The sequence below is a fragment of the Pangasianodon hypophthalmus genome, chromosome 12 (genome assembly GCF_027358585.1).
Source record: "Pangasianodon hypophthalmus isolate fPanHyp1 chromosome 12, fPanHyp1.pri, whole genome shotgun sequence".
Classification (NCBI taxonomy): Eukaryota; Metazoa; Chordata; class Actinopteri; order Siluriformes; family Pangasiidae; genus Pangasianodon; species Pangasianodon hypophthalmus.
In genome coordinates this window covers 5,180,823-5,196,247 of record NC_069721.1, presented here as the reverse complement: position 1 = coordinate 5,196,247, position 15,425 = coordinate 5,180,823, and the positions used below count along the sequence as shown (strand labels likewise).

Here is a 15,425-nt window from a genome sequence, read left to right as displayed (position 1 = left end):
TTGTGTTTGACTGAGAACTGTGTACAACTTACAAGGTGCCTGGGAGTGTAAAGGCGTCTTGAATGATGTTCTTTAAAACTGGTTCTGTCAAGGATTCCTCCTAATACTTCTCATACCATCAAACATGATTAATAGTGACGTGGTCTGGGATCTCTTAACATACAAGTCAGTCAATTTGAGCAAGTCACTACAGTTAAGGAGACTCTAGTCACTGCCGTGCACTTCTTCTCATCTGGAAAGTTTGTGGAAGTTGTATTTGGAGCATGTCTGTGAAACTTTCATTCACAAATAAGACTCTTTCATTCAGTGATATTGTGTGCTTTTTGTTCATGTGCTTGGTGTGAAAATGATTTTTAAAAAACATGCATATCTCTGTACAGCATATAAAAATAAAAAAAAAAAAACATTAATTAGCAACAATTATTAGCTATAACAATTAACTTTTTTTCTTTTTTTTTTTTCATCGCTTAGCTAGTTTGTTGTTTAAACAAATCGGTATATTCATCAAACGTTAGTCACACTGTACAGTGCACATCAATGTGAAGAGTAACTGAACAAATCTTTCTTTAAACTGAAAATGACTCGAGTCTTAAAGGACAGATTTATGTCATTAGAAACGACAGAGTTGAAAGATTTCAACTCATTTGCTAAAATTGAATTATGCTAATGTGGGATCATTCTGGTCAGACAACACTTTCTGATCGAATGTATAAATATTAAAGTAAATTAATTTAAGTTTGCATGTCAATGACCACAGTCCCAGTGTTTGAAATAGTTGACCATTGCTGAAGTCTTCATAGGGAATCCTAACCAACATCAGCGTCTGCATTCATTTAACTGACTAACTACTGAAAAAATGCTCATTGTACCTGATACAGCATGTATAATGTATATATTCTGCTTAGCTACACAAATATCCTCTGATAGTTTCTCATTGAAGGAAAGGATTGTGTTTATTAACGTTTTCCAAACTCAGTATGTCTCAGCAGTAAGAGTGGTATAAAGCCTGTGTGTGATCATGTAGGTTACCCCACACGCAACACAGTGAGGATACACATCTCCAGAACCTTCCTTCTGCAGGCAACACGATGAGGTGTTTTGTTTAAAAAAAAAAAAAAAGTGACAAAATTGCAGCATTACAGTCAGAATTTTTGTTACTTTTATTTTAGAAAATGTCCTTTTTAAACTGTGGCATTTCAAGTCACATCTTGTTTTAAAATACAGAAAATACAGACACATGTAGAACATGAAGACAGCAAAAAAGGAAAACCGGGAGGGGAAGGAAACAAAGCTAATGCGCTTTTCTGACTGCTTAGGGTTTTTTCCTTTTTTTTCAGAAAATGGAATTGAAGATGAATGGGAGATGGAAATGAAGGGAGGGAAGGAGGAAGAGGAGGGCACAGAGAAAGAGGGAGAGAGAGAGAGATGCTGAGAGTTAGTTAGGAAAACTATGGGTTGCTTAATAGTTGGTATTTTAAATTATCTTTATAAAGTCTAATTTAGAATTAAGTCTTTCCACCCTCACTTTTTATCTGATTTTTTTCCACGTTTTTCTGTTTTTTTATTTGATCTGGCAGACCTGGGGCCCACTGGTGACCCCCCCACCCTCTGACTGTGACACTGAATGGGGGAGTAGGAGAGGACAGAGACGGAGAGAGAAAAAGAGAGAGAGAGAGAGAGAGAGAGAGGGAGAGGGAAGTGCTGTTCTCGCTCAGCTTTCGGGGTGCTGATGCCCACCGTGCCCTCTCTGGCCAATCCGTGCCCGCCCCCTATCACCTCAGGATGATAACGACGACTCCTTCTGTGTTTGCTGTGCTTGTGAACGCTGCATCGACTTCTGCGTTTCCACGTCTCTAAAATGTTTCTCAACCTGCGGCAATGAGAGATGACAAGGACAATTCAAAAACAACATCTTTGCATCTGTGAGATTATCAAAAACCAAACGCCATTTTAATTCTATACACAAGAAAGCGTAAAAGGAATATGGCAGAAAAAAAACTTTTTAAAAAAAAAAGTTAAGTAAGGAATAACACACGACAAGTGTGCTGTTACATGCTGAGACAAGTCAGTGTCAGTGTTTTATGAAAAGCTACATTTCCCCTCATCCACACAACAGCCTTGAAGTGTGTTTTTGGCAGACAAAAAACCCACCATTTTACTGTGTTTGGAAAATCAAACAGATCAGGGAAGACTTGTTTTCAAACTGTTGCGTGTTAGTGTGGACAAGGTGCAAGTTACGTTCCTCAGTGTAAACCTATAAATTCCTCTTAACACCCAGAATTACTACCACCAAGTTATTCCAGATTTATAATATGGGACTACTGCAACATTGGAACAGTTTATATGTATGTTACGTGTAACATAAGTGACTAAAAACCAAACCATTATTCCTTGCCCTGACTTACCAGTCTAGTGTAAAGTGTTGTGTTGTTATAGGAAATTATTCCACGTTGAGGTGGTGTGATACGGCCCGACGCAAAGCAGACTGGTTTATACTTGATGCATAACTTGTGCGTTCAAAAGCAGGTGTAGCACGAGCGACATTGCTCTCACACTCACTGCACATCTTATGTACATTCAGATGCTTTAAAAGCGACATCACTAGATGCACGTCAGAGAGCAAAAACATCCCTGTCCGTCAAGTTTAAAGGCAAACTGTAAAATGTTTAGTGATATTCACAGCGGTGTTAAACACACTGATGCCTCTCTCTCTTAATATTTCCCACTGTCATCATGACTATTGTCATGATCTGTGTCTCATCCAAAAGGCTAGTACACACAGGAAACCTTTCGGTAGGTTGGAAGGCGACATGAGAAGTCTTTAAAATTCAATACCTAAGTGTTTTATGAAACCCGGTTAGTGTTAGTACTCACTAACAATCAGGAATTGTACACAAGTACACGATTTGAGACACAGGGCTAATTATTTTTAAATTGAATTAATTGAATGAAACAAAAGAGGAGATTATAAGTTTCTCTCACGACGACTTTTTGTAATTCAAGTGACCCCATATGGGGACGTGACCCTAGTTTGGGAACCACTGAGTTACTGTATTGTCATGAAACAAGACTTTCTAATGCATACACTCACCCGATGTGCAAGTGTGTGGGCCAACATATATAATATCAGTATAAACATGATGTAAATATGTAAAGATGCAGTAAATACAATAGATATTCTTTAACGGAATGATATACTGTTAGATGGGATGATAGAAAAACTTACAATTTTGCGTATATGACTTAACGCACTCCCCTCTTTGCCTTTGCAGTTTTCCACCTGATAGGGTGGTGAGATTACGACGTCGTCCATCACGATAATGTTCTTCTCCTGCCATTTGCAGTCTTTAATGCTGAAAGAGGTTGAGAAGTTCAAAAACCAATTTCCTATTTGTAAATAACTGACAGAAATAAAATAGCCATTGTTTAAATAACTGTATAAATCTATTCAGTTCATATCAGTGGAATTTGACAGTATATCAGTACGACAGCGCATCTTGTTGCCCATTGTAATAATGCTCACGTTAATTAGAAAAACTGTACATAATCTTAGTTCTGATTGCTCACAACGGCTCATGGTCGAGCTCCAACATCATTAACATGCTTATCAGCACGCTTATTTATAAACAGTGTATACCAATATACCAATACTAATCTAAGACTAATAATAATCTGATCCAAATAGTGTTATTTATTAAAGAAAAAAATGTATAATCATTGATATGGTTAGGTTTTCTGTTAGGAGAAGTTTATTTAATATTTATGGAAGGAGTCTCCAGTGTCAGTGTTTTCTAAGAGTCAGTAGGTTTTCTGCCACAGGAAAGTCTTCAGGACAGAGGAGTTCATGCTCTCTGGGTTTCATGGCAAAATAACAAGCTGCATAACATCTTGTCTCGTGGACATTCCACAACGTTAAATGTAACCAAGTGGATAAAAAGTGACATTTGTTGGATTAATAAAAATTGTAACGGTTGGCCAATTGCTGTGGCAGAACAGAAATAACATGGTTTGGGAAGAAAATAGTCAGCGTTGGGGTGGTAACAGTACCTTTGGCTGTCTCACACCGCCCCATCATTGATTATTTTCCTATAACAGCATGCCACAAAGTGTTTCCTTACTTATTTTACATGAATATGAACGCTGAATATGAAGTTCAGCATGAGTGTCTACATTATATACCAATCACCTTGTAGATGTAAAGATGAAACAAACATGGTACCTGACACAAAACACACAGTTTATACACACACACACACACACACACACACACACACACACACACACACACACATCCAACTAAAGCCTCATGTCACTCATACACACCCACACCCGCAAGTACCACTGATGAGAAGGCTGCGTGCATGTGTGTGTGTGTGTGTGTGTGTGCGTGTGATGTGTGTGTGTGCGTGTGATGTGTGTGTGTGCGTGTGATGTGTGTGTGTGTGTGTGTGTGTGGAGTCTTACGTTTTATGTATAGTCTGGAATAGTTGCTGGCCCTCGACTGAAACCCCAGCGCTGATTGCATAGGCTTGGGACAACTTGTCTTCCTTTTCCGTCCGTGCCCGATTGGCAAGCTGTGGGAGAAAAATACACACACTTACCCTCAGTCATGAAAACAGTCACACACTGGATACACATTTCACGTAAACGAGCACAATAATGTTACTTCAACATTACCGTTCTGTCAGCCAAGGAAAAAATTTCCCATCATGCTGCATAAACAAATACATGCACTTGGCTGTACAGTACGGAGGAAAAAAAGGGTTTTGATGCATTAAGACTAAAGTATATTGTTAGTCTCATTAAATCATTTACTAGAGTTTGTGTCAGTGTTACTTGTGATGGTGCTACTTCACATTTACTATCACAATGCTAAGCTGAATCCCAAATAGCTTCTTTTGCTTTCTACCCAACAACTATTTGAGATCAAGCCAGGGAGAGAGAGAGAAAAAAAAAAAAACGCAGCTGGAGAACAGAACTGAATGTAACAGAGTACAAGTACATTTTTTCTCTGCACTTCAAATGAAAATGAACCATGATCAATGTCCACTGCATTTAAAAGTTACATAAGCCAATGCTCGACACATTTTTACACAAAACTGGGACTGAGATGGTCGTCCTGTTTAATCTCGCCAAAGCAGTCTGTAACCAATTCCTCCTCTCTTACATTCTCACTCCTCGCTGTTTATTCAGCACTTGATCAAACAGAGCTCATTTATTTCCAGAACTGTAGTGTGTTTGCCTCTTAATGTGTGTGTAATCTAATGACATGCTCAACATGCACACACACAACTACAGACTACTATAACTATTTCCAAAATTTAACACATTATGTGCTCATCATTATCGCAATAATGATACAAATACGATTCAGTACACACGCCTGTAGCACAAAGGAGAAAAGAGTGTGGCTCAGTGAACTGTTGTCATACAGTGATATTTATAAAATCACATCACAGTGGACAAACTGTCATCAGTACAGCTGATGTGTGTGTGTGTGTGTGTGTGTGTGTGTGTGTGTGTGTGTGTTTGTACGTAACCTGTACTCCTCTGCTATTTCGCAGTCATCATTTGACTTCTTTTGCACAATTAATTATCATTTATGTATTAAATTTAAACATTAAATGATTTAATTATATAATTTTTAAATATTTTATTTTTAAAATAATTACAAAATGACTGGAAGTTTGTACTCAAATCTTTTAAATTGTAAAATGTTACATTTTTCCAGACTTATATTATTCTCTATTATACATTTTAAAATATAAAAAAATATATTATTTCTACAGACAAATATATATATGATACATTGAGAACCATAAGATATTATTTTTGTCATATCGCCCACCCCTACTGTCATACTAGTTACCCAATTTAACAAAATTTATCTAATAGCCAAGATGATTTACATACTAGAGCACAATAATAATGTTGTATAATGCAGCTGCATGTTTTAGTCTGACTTAGTTTATATTTAGCAAAGAAAAGGTGAAAGAAAATGCAGTTTTCCATTCATTTAAAATGAAGTGGCAAAACCAGCTATCAAACTCCTCATTTAGCTAAATCTATGCTGCCTGCAATCATGATGTCAACACTGCACAATATCATTTTAGCCATCATTATGCAGTGCTGTTTTCATTATTTAAATGTGCTTGTATAAGTGAGGTTTGTTGAGGATGAAATGGAGGGATGCTGATGTCTCAGCATGCCATCACGCCTGTGCTACTGTCTGCCTCTACCTTTCTGATTACACCGGCGTCAGCTTGCTCTGTGATTATCACATACACCATCTGTCAAGTACTGTGCAATCCAGAGTGCCAAACTGACAGGTCATGATCCGTTTCTTTTTCTCTAGATGAACGCCTGAGACCATCCTGTCGTGGAGTTTCAGTTTTTAATCCTGTATGAGTTTCCTCACTGATAATGCTGCAGCACACAAAATCACACATCGTGAAAGAGTTACGAGTTAAAATCAGTGGTGCTATATTAAGTCACCAGAAGGAACAATATCATCATATCACAGGACTACTGTGAGAGAATCTGTCCTACAATCTGATGTGCAGCTCATGTGAACATAATGAAATGATGCAGTCTGCCACAGAATGTTAAGATTTTATATTTGCTTCTTGCGCAGTGTGACCCGCAGTGGCTTTGTCTACCAGGGACCTTCTGAGCCGGCTGGATGTACGGTCAACTCTCCCAACATTCCTGCCAGACAATCATCACTTCCTGTCTAAACTCAGGCCATGTAATGATTTCTAATTAGCTACACAGTTCTTCCATGTTCTCCCATTCATTTATCATGCTCTAGATGTGGAACTTTGATTTATTTTGGACTTTTTCCTTAAAATTCTTCTAATAGACTTTGTTAGATAGACAACAAGCGATATCTGAGTTGAGTTTTTCTCAATTCTGTATTAATTAGGTCTAACACAAAAAAAAGTGGCTCCAGTGATCTACTGATCCATATGATCATTTCCACTGAGCAATATGAGTATGACATTAGCCATCTGCTGGCGTCTGAAACGCTCAGAGCTTTAGCTCCTACCCATGTTCAGCTCTCTTTTTTTCTGATTATTCCAATTATATTATATTACCAGACCTGCCGGTCTTTATGCACGTTGCGTAGGAGCGCTGCAATTTAACAGCAGAGTATGTTTATTTTTCGAGTTTCATCTGTGTATATATAACATTAGTTTATTATACTTATTAGGAATGCCAATGACAAATTTGGGGCAAGACCGCAAAAATGATTAATATTTTTGTGTCAAAAACTTTAACAGGCCTAGAAAGAAGTGTCAGATTTAACACTTTACAAATAATGTTACTGGTGAAGAAAATTAGAAAAAGATTAAATACGCTGTTTTGTTTTTGCACATGCTCAAAAACTTGAGAACAGTGAAAGACAAACTACATGATTGCAGCGTAAGACCTGTCCTCATAGTATCTCAAGGTTTTTTTTTTCTTTTTTGAGGCACGTCTCTCTGACTGGCGTTGATCAGAGGAGGACGAATTTCCAGGGTGGGCAAATTAGTTGTATAATTGTAGTTGCCCAGCAGATAAGCAAGTTTAACAGCAAGAAAAAATATGTAATGCTTATTGCAAAAATAGTTTTCATTTAAATCTGGCTATATTTAAATGTAATGTGCATGATGGTGGTGATGTGAGGAGAGAATGCCACATCTCAAGATTCAAGATTTTTGCTTGTCACATATACAGTTATATACTTATATAACATCTTATAACAAATCGTACAAATGCGACGTTGCTACATTTTCATACACTAGTGTTTCCCTAACGTCCTGTTCGGATGGGATAAGATTTCTGAACATGCATCTGTTTAATTATGTTGCCAGAGGACATCTGTAATGATTATGTATCTCTTCAGACTGTATAAATCACAGTGACAAGTGTATCATCACAGCATACTTGTGGTCGCCACACTAAAACTTCTTTGCGCACAAACCATTTCAACACAAACTGATTGTTTTGACCTTTATTATAAGCACTTATGTGGAGCTTGTGGCTGGTCCTGAATGGGACAAAATGTCATGGAGAACAGGTCTCTGCACTTACCTTGCTGACATTCAAAGATGCTAGAGGAGGAGGGGTCTCGGTGCGGTCGTTAATGGTTTCTACGTCAGAAACGTAGGCTAAGTTGATCAGGACGATGTCGCTGAGGTTGGGCTTGCCGCTGGAGGAAGCACATTCTGTCAGGAGGGTTAAGGAAAACAAGTACAAGCAGCTCGGACGATGTTCAGAAACCATCTGAAATTCTAATGCTTAGGTAAACTTGTAAAATTGTAAAATACCGATATCGTTAATGTGGTGCTTTGTTGAGGCAGTTTTTTTGTTTGTTTGTTTTTAAACTTATAGACTATGCAGTGTAAATATTAGACACCAGACACAAGGGCCTAATTAAGTCAAATCTTTTCACACGTAAAGTGAGAAAACAGACAAATCTGTAAACAAGGAAAAACAGATGACAAAGAAGGCATACTGAGGATCACTGCCATCTGGAATACTGAGCAAGCGCGAGGGGAAGTGGAGACAAATATTATGCCAGATTTGAACACTTCCCAAAGAGGATCCACTGCTGACAGATCCGTTTAGTCAAACGCTGACTTGGCCATGTCTAGAAAAGCTGTCTGGCTGCATGATAAATGTGTTCAGCAGCATTCATCTGGAGAGCTGCGCCTGTAAAAAGACTTCAGACATAAGCCAAGAGGAACTGTGCTTAGTTTCTTGCAATAACTTCCAACATTTACAAAGTGATGCAGAACTGAATCCTAGCATACAGCTGAGCAAGTTAAGGGTTTTGATTCTTAAAGGAATATCGGTATTCCCTATCCACTGCCCAGCTAGGACTGACATTACCTTTAAAATGTTTCTACTGCTAAGAAAAGAAATGAAGATGCACTAACTTGAGACTCACACATAATGAAAGTCTAAGGGCAGTCATGCAACGTGTAATAATTCAAAAAGAAAACTACACAACAAAACTACAATAAACGTACAGTGAGAGACACGAGGGAATGTTTTACCAAAGCTGACCATGTGTATGTTTTTGTATACAATCAGGTGTAAACTATTTATACAGGTAAAGAAAATAGACAGATTTCTGAAAGGATGAATTAAATATTCTTTCATTATACTACGGGGATTGACGTTAACACTGGTTACAAATTGTTTGTCTCATGTTCCCTGTAGAAACCATGAAATGTTTCCACACAGCCGACATTTTCACTGTTGATCGTCTGCTCAATGTGTGTGAATGTGTCTGGGCTGATCTGCGTTGAGTTTTTAATTGACTATCATTACCATCTTTCTCTTTCAGCCTAAAAAGTTCAGTTTTCAGTCATTTTCCAGCATTACTAATATAATAAATTGAAGTTAACTACACACTTGTCTAATGTTAGCTAAGACACACATACATAAATACATTTTATTTCACATTAATGAACGCATAATATTCTCCATTTACAGTGACAGAAATCGAGGGTGCCATTCCTGCATCTTACACACAGGAAAATCGAGTAGTGACGAGAACGCTGGCCAAAACGTTACTAATGTGAGATGAAGGAAAGGGGCGGGGCTTCCAGGGTGTCAGGTAATATGACAGACACTTGTCATTCCACATTCATATGTCCACTGGCTTATCTGCCGGTTTGTTTGGAGAAAAACAGAAGACAGCTCTTCTGGCATATTTTGAGTGCTAACTCATACCAGAGCAGCTACACAAAAAGCGTGAAAGCTGGCGGGTGTGGATGTGCAGCGTTGAGTCCGTTTGGAAACACAGCAAACACACACAAGTGTGGACCAAAACATCGGTTCTGAGAGCGACTGCGTGAAGTCTAGTGCGGTTTTGACTGCAGTGAGAAAGCCAAGTGCAGGAAGTAAGTAAACATGCTTGCGAGTGACTTTATCTTCCTGTAAATGTGAGCTGCTATACTGACCCAAAAGACAGAGCTGTAGTGCTGCTTTCGTAGTGACACGCGAGGTATTTGAGACACAAAAATTGTTTCATTTACATTATTACATAACTGTTTATTTAACACTGCAGCTCCATGCTCTTTGGGCTTTGCTGATTTCTGTGATTTCTACACACACGCTTGGTCGTGCTTGGTCTGTTTACCTTTTCCTGTGTCTCCATATTCCTGAGCAGTGAATAAGAGTTTGGGGGAAAATATTCCCGTCCCTGCGTACACACCCTCCTCGTCCAATGTTTTGCTTTCTCATTTCTTTAATTTACATGCAGTGTGAAACCAAACACATCAGTTTCACTCAGACTCAACTAACAGGTGTTAAAACATGTTTAACACTCTATATCAGTCACGAATATTTCAACTTTACAATGCTTTTCGGTGTCAGCTGGGCCGTGAGGGTTCAGCACAGAGAGAAGAACTACACAAAACACACACAATCTACAGTGTGTGTACAGAATACAAATCTAGACTTGGCTGAAAAAGATCAGGTACAAAGCATCTCATCTGGTCAGTGAAGCCAGTTTTACAACTGTGAGATTACAGCAGTCTGTTACGATTACTGCTAAAAAATCATGACTATATGCTATAACAGTCTGTGTGTTCATGTCAGATATATGATGAAGATCCTCTACCGATAGACCTGTGATTAAACAAAATTACTATATTCTGTTCACGTTATCAATCAGTGCGATGCGGCTCGTGCAGAAAATCATGCAGAAGACTGAGCTCGGGGTAATAAAGATATTTTTCTGTCCACTTGTATGTTCTGTTTGCGTTTCACCATCGCCGCTTCCGTGTTTGTAGCTGTCCTGCGAGTTTCACGTAATCGTATACGTCTTCCTATTGGTGGCTTTCAGACGAGGTGTCAGAACATGGACAATAAACCTGGGAACAGTGCAATAATGCAGTTTACACTTTAACACTGTTGTGTTTTTGTGCATTCTTGGTGTGTCTCACCGTTATATTTTTATACTTATATATTTTTTATATCTTTATATCTGCTGCTGTAACAACGCAAATTAGGATTAGGATAAAGGATTATCTTATAACAGCGGCCACACAGATTTTACGCATTCATATGTTGCGTTCAGCGTAAATCGGAAGCAGGAAGTTGGAACTCCACGCTCCTCATTTGTTAGCAACATTCTAGCCAGCTAACAATAGTGATATGAGTGATGTATATTTACCTCCTAAAACCAGTGAGCTGTATTTTCAGTGTCTTAGATTTAACAAGCGAATATATCTGTGTGCTGAATAAGCTAAAGCAAACGCTAGTATATACAGTAGAACTCATTTAAAAGTAAAGAAGCGCTACTTTGTTTACTGTTCATGCCGAGTGGCCTTGCTGATACAACGCTGTGTGAGGAACTCGGGGTTGAGACTCTCCGAGCAGGAATTCTGATTTCAACGGGCGTTTTCTTTGGTTTTTTCCTAGTCGGAAATTTAGGGTTACAAGCTTCAGTCAAAAGCAGCATAAGACCGCCAATCTCAACCTACAACTATGGTTGTTACATGATCAGAGGCTTACCTCACTGGATAAGTTTTCAAAATATCAATGAAATGAGTAAACAATATAGGACTATTGTAACATATGAACATTTTATGATGAGAGTAACATACGTATGTGTAACATAAGTGACTAAAAACCAAAGGAATGTTCTCTGCACTGACGTACCAGTCTAGCAGCCTAGTGTTGTGTTGTTGCAGGGAAATACTCCACGCCGGGGTGGTGTGATGTCGCTTTTAAATCTTCTAGATGTAGGCTATATCACTAGACGGCACGGCAGAGCCAAAGCATCCATGTCCATCAGGTTCCCAAGTGGAACTGTAAAACGTTTAGTGAGATCATTCACAGTGATGTTAAACACACTGACAAACTCTTAATCTCGTTTAAAACTTTCCTCTGTCATGACTGTTGTCATGAGCTGCGTCTCAAATCCAAAACTCTGACCTTAGATTCAAAAATATTTGCTAATCTTGAAAATCCAGAAGGCTGGTACTCAAAACAGACTTTCTGGTAGGTTTGAAGGTAACACGAGAGGTTTTTAAAATTAAAACACTAACTGTAAAAGGAAAACCGGTTAGTGTCGGTACTCAGTAATGGTCTAGAATAGTATGCGATTAGAGACACAACACTGTTTATCAGCGGTAGATGAACGGGGAAATTCATCCATTTTTATTGCTGATCTACACTAGTGCAGTGTGTCAACTTAGAGAAAAAGACTAAAATAAGTGTCAAATTAATTAAAATTAATTTAAATGTGGCTTGTCTGAATGTGACTCAGTAACATTTCAGAACATTAGCACACAAAAATCCTTCGTCCATATTTCTAACATTAATTTAAAAAATAAATGAATGAAACAAAGGAGATTGTGAGTTTCTCTTGTGACCCCAACTGTAAATCACATGACCTCTAGTTTAGGAAACCCTGATCTAATCTTTCTCTCTCTCATTTTTTTTTTTTCTTCATCCATTCAAGTTCCTTACTCCAGTGGTTCTCATCAATTGTGTGTCTGGCTACCCCAAAAAAATAAATTACACCCCCCTTCCTATGGTCTCTCCCTAAATCATATTACAGCAACCTCCGTTTCTCGGTGCAGGGGACGCGCTCCACTGAAAACCTGTCTGCGTGATCTACTACATTGCTACGGTACGTTACTACCTCTGCCATCACTCCTAGCATGCTCATAACTATCACACACAGCAGCTGTCAATCAGACAGAAGAACACGGCACTGCTGACCAGAACTAAACCAAACAGTCTATGTCTGGTTAACCAGCGCTGCAAACTCCCCTGCTAGTCAGATTTCTTTCTTTTGACTCAGCGCTCCGCCTTTCCTCAAAGCCACTCCCTCTTTCACCTTATAATTACAACTTGATCGATAATGACAGCATCCTCCTTTTTTCTGCAACGCAGAATTTAGTCATAGCGTTTATTTCCTCTTTTTGTGCGAGACCTCTGGTTCAACTCTGCACTTGCTTATAAAGGTAGTAAAATATCAACAGCACTCCAAGTTATTGCTTGTTATTTGTTATGATGGTGTTATTATTATTATTATTATAATCATTTATTTTTCAGACCTGTGTTGGGAAAGACATCAGCTAACTCAAGTCTGCAGTCACTCAGGTTTCCTTATTAAAAACTAACTGCAGTAAATTATTGCAGTGCAGTAACTGCGATAACTCACAGTACTTCAACTTTTCATAACCAAGTACATTTCCAAGTATTTTAGTTCTTTAACTCAAGCAGAAATATTAACAGAAAACCTCTACGTTTATTCAGGTACGCATTTTTTTGTGTCTTGTTAGCTGCTAATTCTGAGCTATGAGCGTATCTCAGCAAGCTTCTGTCATGAACACACACAGATAATGTTAGCTAGCCAATCTCACCGTTATATCAGAGAACAAAAACTCCTGAAATAACTGAATCCTGACTCGTCAGCTGCTGTTTAGAGACACTGGACACAGCTGGGCTTTCAAACAACTAGCTAATCTCAGTAATGTTTAACTCTGTTCACACACAGTTTTAACTTACACGTGTGTGTCGGTATTCTCCTGACGAGACGCCGCGGAGATCACGGCACCTCACGTCCACGTTCAGCTCTGATGTGTGGTTTATGGTTAAAACACACCTGCTCTAAGAAAACGTTTCGTTTGTGCTAGTTATCATGGCAACCCCTATCTGCACACACAATACCAGCTTTCTGCAATTCCAGAACTAATAAGATTAAATATTAGAAATGTCAGTCTCGATAAATCACGATGAAACACACCACAGAACACAAACTAGTCCGCTGACATTGAAATAACCGGAAATCTTACACAAAAAACAACAAAACAGACCGGGTTCATCGTAACGCTGAAAACGCTGGGTAAGAGAATTTATGGAAAGGTCATTGTCCAAAAAATAATAACAATTTTTTTTTTTTTTTTAAAAATCAGTTATATCAGGATTTGATTTTTTTTTTTTTTTTGGTTTATATATAGACATAAAGAATTTTACTTTCCTTTTCACCACTGACTTTTTTTTTTTTTGTTTTTTTTTGGTTAATGGTCGACTAATACAGAAACTTTTTTTGGGGGGGGACTAGGTTAGGAAACTTTTAATCCGTAACACCCTTAAGTGATTTTTATCTGTGACAGTGAAATAAAAATAAAACCAATCACAGTGTAAAGCTGGCTTTAGTTGTCAGGTTTCTTACAGCATGTTGAGGACATCATGACAGTGGAGTCTGAAAGTGATGCTCTGACACTGAAGGTCTCAGGAAAGACTCTTGTGTCAATCAGGAAAAAGTATAAAACATGAACTCTTAGCTATGACTCAGAAGCCAGTCAACAAGTCCACTCAGTTTACCCAGGTGTGAGAGGAAGCCATCTCCACACAGCAGAGCCTGAGGAACAACTCCAACACCACAACCTTCCAGCCTCTGGGTCAAGAACGTGTCCCGTCCAGCCCTCAGCGGCTAAGCTAACTAGCAAGCTTAAGACTCTCAGCAGCTCAAATCTGAACTTCTCAGGTCTCTCTCCACAGCTACTTATTTCAGTATGTGTTAACAATTACAGCCATATTCAACACTCCCAATGTCAAGGATTTATAGCAGCGGATACAAACAGTTGAAGAACACCACTAGCTCGCTAAACGGCTAACGTTTGCTAATCAACACACACACAATAATGCGCACTAGCTGCTCCTCAGCCTGGAGTAAACATTCCTCACGCAGGGAGAATATAAACACACAACATGTACAGCTACTGAATTTTAACTAGTGTTTAGTAGAAAAGGTGAGAGCTAATATGAGAGAGAGAGAGGGAGAGAGACAGAGAGCTTCTGTGAGGCGCTAATGCTAACTTAGCTAGTGAGGTAGCAAGGACAGGTAGTGCGGCTAAGCTAGCTGGGATTAACATGTCAAAAAAACAATAAATATAAACAAGAGTCACAATTAAACTGGGAAAGGAAACAGGTCCGGTGAGCCGAAGTAAGAGTGAGGAGCAGGATAAAAACAACAGCTGTATGAAATAGAAATAGAAGTAAAAATAAAAAGCAAGCGGAAATTGGCGGAAAAGCAGTTTTGAATGAGGGGAGAGAGTGTGAAGTGTGCGGCTAGCAGCAGCGCGCATACAGCCGCCCGAGCACTAGCGCGCTCCGCTAACAGCTACAGCTACAGCAGGCCCCGGGCGAGCCGCCGCGCGAGCCAGCGTCCCGGAAACCGCCAGCGCGTGAAAAGGATACTCAGAGTTAACATCTTGGTCTGGTAGTCGAAGGCCACGACTTCTCCTTGCAAGCGCTGGCCCAGGCAGGTGAGACAAGAGACATGGCTCCCAACGCTAAAATACTCCCCCGGTCCAGGAGCCGCCATCTTCTCCGCCAGGGAAACCGGAGCGCCAGCTTTACGTAAACGCACGCGACGGCGTGACTGCGCTCAGGAACCTGGGCGTGGC

At 39.1% G+C, this 15,425-nt stretch overlaps 1 protein-coding gene across 1 annotated transcript; it reads right to left on the bottom strand.

The window, feature by feature from the left end:
- Positions 1-1,136: 1,136 nt before the first annotated feature.
- On the bottom strand, positions 1,137-15,410 carry lsm12b (LSM12 homolog b). Its single transcript, XM_026915637.3, has 5 exons — positions 15,217-15,410; positions 8,077-8,210; positions 4,465-4,574; positions 3,227-3,353; positions 1,137-1,870 (listed from the first exon to the last, which is right to left on the bottom strand). The coding sequence occupies exons 1-5, from the start codon at positions 15,341-15,343 to the stop codon at positions 1,778-1,780; spliced, it is 591 nt and encodes a 196-aa protein (XP_026771438.1). The 5' UTR covers positions 15,344-15,410; the 3' UTR covers positions 1,137-1,777.
- Positions 15,411-15,425: the final 15 nt, after the last annotated feature.

Excerpts from the sequence above, each read along its gene's own strand:
- lsm12b (XM_026915637.3), bottom strand. The coding sequence starts at position 15,343 with ATGGCGGCTCCTGGACCGGGGGAGTATTTTAGCGTTGGGAGCCATGTC. Across the intron at positions 8,211-15,216 it reads GACCAAGATGTTAACTCTGA|AATGTGCTTCCTCCAGCGGC; the intron begins GTATCCTTTTCA and ends CCCTCCTGACAG. Across the intron at positions 3,354-4,464 it reads TTCCAGACTATACATAAAAC|CATTAAAGACTGCAAATGGC; the intron begins GTAAGACTCCAC and ends AACCTCTTTCAG.